We start from the raw sequence: 8356 nt of genomic DNA on the forward strand, positions 1-8356 counted from the left end.
ACGTCTACACGCTCCACATATCGCCCGCGAAACCCCGGGTTCACCTCACGGCGCAAACACAAGGGGGCGAAGGAAATCTCACCGGAACAAATTGATCGCCGACTGCCACAGAAGCAACCAGCAGCCTCCCGCCTTAATTCGCTCAGGAAGAAGGGGAAATGACCTCGATTCCGCCTTGGTTCACTGGGAAGAAGCGGAAGAGGGAAGTAATGGCAGAGTGCGGAGGAGTGGGGTGGAGTGGGGCAACCTACGCATGAGGAGAGGGAGTCGTGCACGAGGAATCCGGCGATTGTTTAAGGAAACGACATGGAGCCCACTTGCCATAGAGAGAGACGAGGGAAACAACTATGAACACACGCACGGGATGTACATGAGGGGGATGTACATCTTGTCCGAAGGTGTGCATAGTGCCTTTGACAAGGAGCTGGCTAGGTTCTTCTGGCAGGCACGGGATGGTTGACCTAAATACCATATGGTGAAGTGGGCTGACATCTGCCTGCCGAAGGACCGAGGGGGGTTGGACATCCCTGTGTCTCGCCGTATGAACGTTGCCCTCATGCTATATTGGGTGTGGCGGATCCTGCGGGGAGATGGGGATTTGTGGCTACAGCTGATTGAGTCCAAGTACCTGCAGGGTAAGCCCCTCTTGGCCTGCTCGCACTCGGCTGGGTCCCAGTTCTGGAAATCTATCCAGGCCATCAAGGATGATATTAGGTTGGGTTTGCGGTTCTCGGTGTGCAATGGGTCTGGGACCCAATTTTGGTTGGACCCCTGGCTTGCTGGAGATCCTCTGCGCTTGCGGTTTCCGAGGCTCTTTGCTATTTGTGACGACCCGACTATCCTTGTATTTGCGGCTGCTTTGGAGGACAGATGGCATTTTGCGTTCCGCCGCTCCTTTGGACCAGCCGAGGTACAGGAATGGAATGTCTTGAAGGAAGTAGTCCCTCTTCCGGTTTCTTCGGCCAATGACACTATTTCTTGGAGTCTCTTTCCTTCGGGAGAATTCTCCGTTAGTTTGGCTTATCATGCGCTCTCCGAGTTGCCAGTTCTTCCGTGGCTATCCCCTCTTTGGAAAGCCCCGATGCCCCTGAAGATCAAGATTTTCGTTTGACAGCTTCTCTCAGACCGTTTGCCTTCGGGGACCGAGGTATTGAAACGCCATGGTCCGGGCAACGACATCTGTCCCCTGTGTCGCATACCGGAAACGGGAACACACATTTTGTTCTCTTGCGTAGCTGCGCAGGCACTTTGGTGCTTTGTGCGTGAGGCTCTGGAACCGGAGTGGGAGGCTCATGATCTTGCAGAGTTTCTGCAGGTAAGGGCCACTCAGGTTGGCTGTAAGCGCCGATTGTTCTGGTTTGTCTTCGCAGCTATGATGTGGACTCTTTGGACTACTCGCAATAAAATGATGATTGAGCACGTGTTTCAGCGGCGTGTCTCTGACTCGTTCTTCAAATTTCTTGCCTTCTTGCAGCTCTGGCATCCGCTCGTTAGGCCCCGAGACCGTGACCGGCTTCAGCTGTATTTGGACGCGTTGCTGACGTCCGCCCGACGGCTCTCCGTCCGTTCGCCTGCTTCTTAGCTTGCCCCTATGGTGGCCTTTTATGTTTCCTCTCCTTTCACTTGGGCGTGATTGTGTTCTGGCCCCAACAATTTTCTTTTTCTTCACTATGTTGGGTTGTGGTTGTTTGGATGTTGGAGTATTTGCTTTATCTATAAAGCGGGGCGAAAGCCTGTTTCAAAAGAACACGCGCACGGATGATTCGAGCAGTTATCGCACGAGCCTGTCATGCGTCCTATTCAGACCCCATGGTATTGGTTGCGTTGGGACGTGAAAACAAACCAAAAACGTTTAGAAAATATAAAATTCGCTTATTTATTGACATGAATTACATATAGTAATCATGTGACAGAATCATGTGTCAGAACCTTAAAAAGACATATATTTTATATTTAGGATCGGAGAAAGTAGTGAAGTACGAATCAACATCGCCGTTAGAAGTTCATCACGGCACCAAATACTGACGTGTGCACGGACCGGCCAGCCGGTACCGCATCTGTGTGCCAAGCAAGCAAGCACACATGATGTGACAGGATGTTGGCTTGACTCAAAACCTAGTTTTCTTGTAACGTTTCTTTTGACAGATTCTGTCGAGGCTTTTGCTGAATAAATCCATTCAAAAAAAGTAATCTAAATACTTTTGGAGCGAGTATTTAGCAACGGAGGAAGTACGAATCAACACCGCCGCTAGAAGTTCGTCACGGCACCAAACACTGACGTGCCGGCCAGCCGGCAGCGCAGTACTCGTACCATTTATTGGGCGCTCGGACGTGTGCCGCACCGCAAGCGGACACGTGTAACTCATCCAGAGACGCACACCTTCGTCCCGCCATGGCCCATGGCCACGCCACGTGCATGCGAGCGCCTCCGTGTCCACGACCTAATCCACGACCGCCACCGTCCCGATTCGATTCGCCGACGCCCGGCCGGTCGAGCCGAGTCATGGCGCAGAACCACGAAACCAAAACCAACACGAAGGAGGGGAGAGAGTCGACCCTTCTCATGTCCATGATGATGGTCGAGCGAGAGATCCAAGAAAAGCCGTGGACTGCACGGGCCCTCCCGGCGCGTCCACGCCATTGACCCCGCCCCCTTTCCCGCGCCGCCACGTGCCCCCGCACGGCACCGCCCGTCGGGCTCCTCCCCCCGCCACCGCACGCGCCCCCGCCCCCCTTTTAGGCGCACGAGCTCCTTGAGCTTCCGCCTCCGGTTTCTCCTCCAGCTTCCCTATTTACGACCGCGAGAGGCTCCCGGGACCATTGGTTCTTCTTCTTCCCTCGTCGCCGCCCGCCATCACCGGCCGTGTTGCGCTTGCGCGTTGAAGAGGAATCCGGCCGGCCGTTGTCATCCTCCGCCGATAGATGGGGCACCGCGGGGACACCAGGCCTGTCAGTGGCGGCGGGTTCAGGTATACCATCTGACGTGATCTCGCCATTTCTTCTCGTTCGTGCACCTTTGCCGTTCTTCTTGGTGAACCGCCGCTGTTGTCCCTGTCCGCGTTCGGTTTCTAACTTTTGGTGCATCATCATCATCATCATCATCATGCATGCGGGAAATGGCAAATTTGTTATTGTTGTATATATACTAGCATCATGTTATGGCATTCTAATGACGATGGCGAGTTAATTCTGAAATGCATCTAAAGGATTTTAGCTCGGATCATTGTTCCGTGTGGATGGTATTAATTTGTTCTTTATCGTGGCAGTGAGAATGGTAAGTTTAGCTATGGTTATGCGAGCTGCCTAGGGAAAAGATCTTCCATGGAGGACTTCCACGAGACAAGAATCGATGGCGTCGATGGAGAGACCGTCGGGCTGTTCGGTGTTTTCGACGGTAAGATAATATGGGGTTTGGAGTTTTGTCAGCGAACTACCTTAGGCAGCAGAGATGGCTGATTACTGATCCGTTACTGCAGGCCATGGTGGAGCTCGAGCGGCGGAGTTCGTCAAGCAGAACCTTTTCAGCAACTTAATCAAGCACCCAAAGTTCTTCACCGATACCAAGTCTGCTATTGGTACTGTTATATATGTTTCCCTGAATTCGACATAGCATTCTGTTGATCAGAACACATTGCAGAACGTACTATTGCTTAATTGGGCACTGATATTTCGTCACTGAAATATAATATTCCTCTGCAGCTGAAACTTTCACCCATACGGATTCAGAGCTCCTGAAAGCCGATACCGCCCACAACCGAGATGCAGGGTCGACGGCCTCCACGGCCATTCTTGTTGGTGATCGCCTGGTGGTGGCAAACGTTGGGGATTCCAGGGCCGTCATTTGTAGAGGTGGTGATGGTAAGCGCCGATCGACATCGTTTTCGGATCATGTTTCCAGCAATTTGGAACGGCGTGCCTCACCTGTGGCTATTAATCAGGTTGTGCATGTCTCTGTTGTATGAATGGATCATGATCCTGACCATCTTGATGGTGCGTGCAGCTATAGCGGTGTCAAGGGACCATAAGCCTGACCAGACAGACGAGAGGCAGAGGATAGAGGATGCCGGAGGCTTCGTCATGTGGGCAGGTGTGTACATATTGACATGTTCTGAGAGTGGTAGCTTCCAGTTTGGTATTTGAATCTTTCGGCTCATTGTTCAGTGGCAATGTAATCTGTAGGTACATGGCGTGTAGGCGGCGTGCTTGCCGTTTCTCGAGCGTTTGGTGACAAACTGTTGAAGCAGTACGTGGTTGCCGATCCAGAGATCAAGGTCAGTATCTATCTTCAGAGTTCTGCAACCATGTGTCACCAAGACAGAAACATTGTTCCCTGACATGAGATTTTGGAACACAACAGGAGGAGGTGGTCGACAGCTCTCTGGAGTTCCTCATCCTGGCGAGCGACGGACTGTGGGACGTCGTGACCAACGAGGTAAAAAACATCACTCATCCTTGTACGAGCTGAACTGAACTCGCAGCTAGCAAGAAGCAGAATTCTGAGATGACTGCTCTGTTTACCAGGAAGCGGTGGCCATGGTGAAGCCGATCGTGGACTCGCAGCAGGCGGCCAAGAAGCTCCTCGTCGAGGCGACCCGGAGGGGAAGCGCCGACAACATCACCTGCGTCGTCGTCCGTTTTCTCGACCAGCAGCCCCCGGCGGCCACCAACGAACGTCCAACCCCTGTCGTGCTGGGCAAGTGAACATTCCTCATCTCCAACCCATGTCGTGCGGTCGTGCCGGGCAACTGAACATTCCTCTTGGAAGCGCGTAGGTTCACAGGGCAATGCGTTGTGCAAGCAGTGTGTCTGATGGTGTAGCCCTTTGCGTGCGTGTTTATTTGCTTCACTCCAGTTTACCATTGCCTGTACTGATCATGTATGTTCTCAGCTGTTCTCACTTCAAATTTCAAGTCTTGTAAATGTGCGTCTCCGACCGGCGATCTGTTTGCACAGCACAATGCTAATTCAGCCGAGAAAACCGTTCGATAGAAATAAAAATATGAAACAGATGCTAACGCCAAAAGATATCATCTTATAACATGCTAACGCAAAAAAAAAAAAAAAAAAAAAAAAAAAAAGATGACATGATAAAAAGAATAGCATTGAGGATGAAAGAACTGCTCTGGTTCACAGGGCACTTAACAAGACCACTTGCTCCGTCTTCTAGCTCTGATTTTCTTTTCCCTCTAGTGCTTTGGTACCCTGATTTTTATGAGCTCAGGTTGAGAAGTTGGATCTTCTGAATTGTTGATGGATTCTTTTGCCTTTGCCTCGGGCCTTAGAGTCAACTATAGCAAGTTAAACATCTACTCCATCAACATCCTTTGATGATGGCATGAACTTCCTCATGCTTGTAAAAATGGCACAATGTCATTCTGTACCAGATTAAACAGGACTGCTTATTTTCTTGGAACTATTGAAAGACTGCAATCTGTTATGTTGAATTATCTGCTCTGCCCATTTTCTGGTCATCGGCCGGTACTTGTGAATTCAAATGCACAAAAAAAGGCATAGCATCACCTTGTGCTGGTCAAAGAACAACAGTAGATGGTATTCATGCATACAGTATTTGCAACGAGTAGAAGTTATGATGAAGGGTGCTGGTAGTGAAAGAGATGACACATTACAAGCCATTGCTAAAAATGGTGTGTACTCAAGGGGCTCGATTAGTTAATTAAAGCAACCTATCCCTTACCTTAGGGGATTTTCCTAGACTTCAATTAAAGTTGCCAAAATCATTAAATCACTACCCTCAAGAAGTTTTTTATCAGCCGGCAAAAAGCGTGGTAATAATCCATTTCATCGGAGAAGGATCGAACAGGAAGAATCACATCGTTTTCTTAAAATCATCAAACTCCACAAAGGAGTAATCAAAGAGTTTGATAGATATAGAGGGCACTGTCTTTCAGTGAGAAGGAGGATCTTTGTTCCTTTTGATAGAGGAACTGCTTGAAATTATTTAACGCCTACAAATAAATTGCCACTCCATGTTTGGGTCTGGGTGATTCAATCTTCTGCAATTAACAATCCAATATCAGCTAGACATATCCTAACTACCAATAATCTGGAAGATTGTTTTCGCCGGCCTTTGTCTGAAGAGGTCTATTTACAATTTAAGTAGTTACAACAAAACAGAGTGATTAACATGGCCGCAATCGGAAGGATTGACTACCAAATGGTTATGGTCCTCATGCTGTCAGCCTAAACATAAATTGTTCTTCCGCTGCTTACGATTAACGGACTAAATAATAAGGAATTCCCTCAAACAAATTACTTCTTCATTGAGGAATACACTCGTGTGATGTGTGCTAGGTGCGCTGAGACCATAGACCATCTCTTCCCCAATGGAATCCTGCTCTTGGGAGTTGGTCAGTTTCATAATGTCATTGTTCATTTAAGAGACCTGTCAAATCTACCTTTCCTGGAGATCGTTATCACCCTTTGTTAAGGCATATTTTTATCCTAATGATTTTGGTGATTGATAACAATGCAATTACGTACTAATCGTGTGCACGAAGCCTGTATTTCAACATATGGCACAAGACAATTCCTGCCCCTCAGTGTATTAAAGTGAAGACGGTTTTATTTCATACGTTCCACTGTCGGTGGACTTGAGTCGTAGGAAAATTTGTATTATTAAAAGGGGGTCCGCGTTGAAAAGATTTGGATGGAATCATCACATACACATTTTATCGCACCCTTGTTCCTTTCCCGCCACGATGGAGCCTCTAACCGTGCCCTTGTTCTGCCTAAAAAGACCCAAGCGGCAGTACTACCTCTTATCCGTGGTAGTATCGCCCTGGTCAGCGGTAGTACCGCTCTCGGGCGGTAGTGCCCCGGCCACTACAATTTGCTTGTGCCGCTGCCTCGGGATCTCGACACTTTTCATGTAGAACTGAGCGATTTCTATAGCAGTAGTTCTGGGCGGTAGTACCACTCAGAGAGAGGTAGTACCACTTATTACTACCGCGCCGGCTTCGCTTGGGTTTTCTTAGGTTGGGTCTCAACAGATCTTGAACGGATGTGGGTGGCGGTACTACCCATTATGGGCGGTAGTACCGCTCCTGGCAGCGGTAGTACCGCCTCGGTAGTAATACACCCCTCTGTCTCCCTTCTTAATCTGCTGCTCTACACCCGCAGCGGTAGTATCACTCCCAGCAGCGGTACTACCTCTAATGGGTGGAGGTACCGCTCATGTGTGGGCTATGTGAGTGGGTAACGATTGGAATTGTCCCGACACTATATAAAGGGGGTCTTCTTCCCCAAGAAGCTCACCTTTCCCAACCCTAAGCTCCATTGTTGCGTCAAGATCCATTTTCGCCAGATCTCTCTCCCTAGCCAACAGAACTTGTTAATACTCTAGGGTTTCCTTGAAAGGACCTTGATCTACACTTCCACCCAGAGAAATTTGATTCCCCCAATAATCCCTTGCAGATCTTGTTACTCTTGGATGTTTGAGCACCCTAGACGGTTGACGTCACCTTGAAGCCAAATTCCATTTTTGTGAAGCTTCGTTGTTTCGTTGGGAGGCTCGAATTAAGTTGTGGAGATTGCTCCAACCTTGTTTGTAAAGGTTCGGTCGCTGCCTCCAAGGGCATTGTTAGTGGAATCACGGCATCTCGCATTGTGTGAGGGCGTGATGTGAATACGGTGGCCTTAGTGGCATCTTGGGAAGCATTGTGCCTCCATACCACTGCAACGAAGACGTACTTCCTCTCAAAGGGAAGTAACTTTGGTAACACATCCTCATCTTCATCAGTTCCATTTCTGGTTACTTCTTACCTTTACTTTGTATTTGTTACTTTCTTGTTGTTGTTGTTGTTAGCATAATATAGGTTGCTCACCTAGTTTCTGTTGGAATTATGCCCTAGAGGCAATAATAAATATAGTTATTATTATAATTCCTGTATCAAGATAATAGTTTATTATCCATGCTATAATTGTATTGAATGAAGACTCACCGTCCCTAGCATGCCTCTAGTTGGCTAGCCAGTTGATCGATGATAGTCAGTGTCTTCTGATTATGAACAAGGTGTTGTTGCTTGATAACTGGATCACGTCATTGGGAGAATCACGTGATGGACTAGACCCAAACTAATAGACGTAGCATGTTGATCGTGTCATTTTGTTGCTACTGTTTTCTGCATGTCAAGTATTTATTCCTATGACCATGAGATCATATAACTCACTGACACCGGAGGAATGCTTTGTGTGTATCAAACGTTGCAACGTAACTGGGTGACTATAAAGATGCTCTACACGTATCTCCGAAGGTGTTAGTTGAGTTAGTATGGATCAAGACTGGGATTTGTCACTCCGTGTGACGGAGAGGTATCTCGGGGCCCACTTGGTAATA

The 8356-nt window shown here is 48.4% G+C and overlaps 1 protein-coding gene across 1 annotated transcript; it reads left to right on the forward strand.

The window, feature by feature from the left end:
* Positions 1–2752: 2752 nt before the first annotated feature.
* On the forward strand, positions 2753–4920 carry LOC123409542 (probable protein phosphatase 2C 59). Its single transcript, XM_045102410.1, has 8 exons — positions 2753–2969; positions 3267–3394; positions 3477–3575; positions 3700–3858; positions 4001–4087; positions 4180–4271; positions 4358–4432; positions 4522–4920. Exons 1-8 carry the CDS (start codon positions 2923–2925, stop codon positions 4699–4701), a joined length of 867 nt encoding a protein of 288 aa, XP_044958345.1. The 5' UTR covers positions 2753–2922; the 3' UTR covers positions 4702–4920.
* The last annotated feature ends 3436 nt before the right edge of the window (positions 4921–8356 follow it).

Source organism: Hordeum vulgare, chromosome 7H, assembly GCF_904849725.1.
Source record: "Hordeum vulgare subsp. vulgare chromosome 7H, MorexV3_pseudomolecules_assembly, whole genome shotgun sequence".
In the NCBI taxonomy this organism is placed as follows: domain Eukaryota; kingdom Viridiplantae; phylum Streptophyta; class Magnoliopsida; order Poales; family Poaceae; genus Hordeum; species Hordeum vulgare.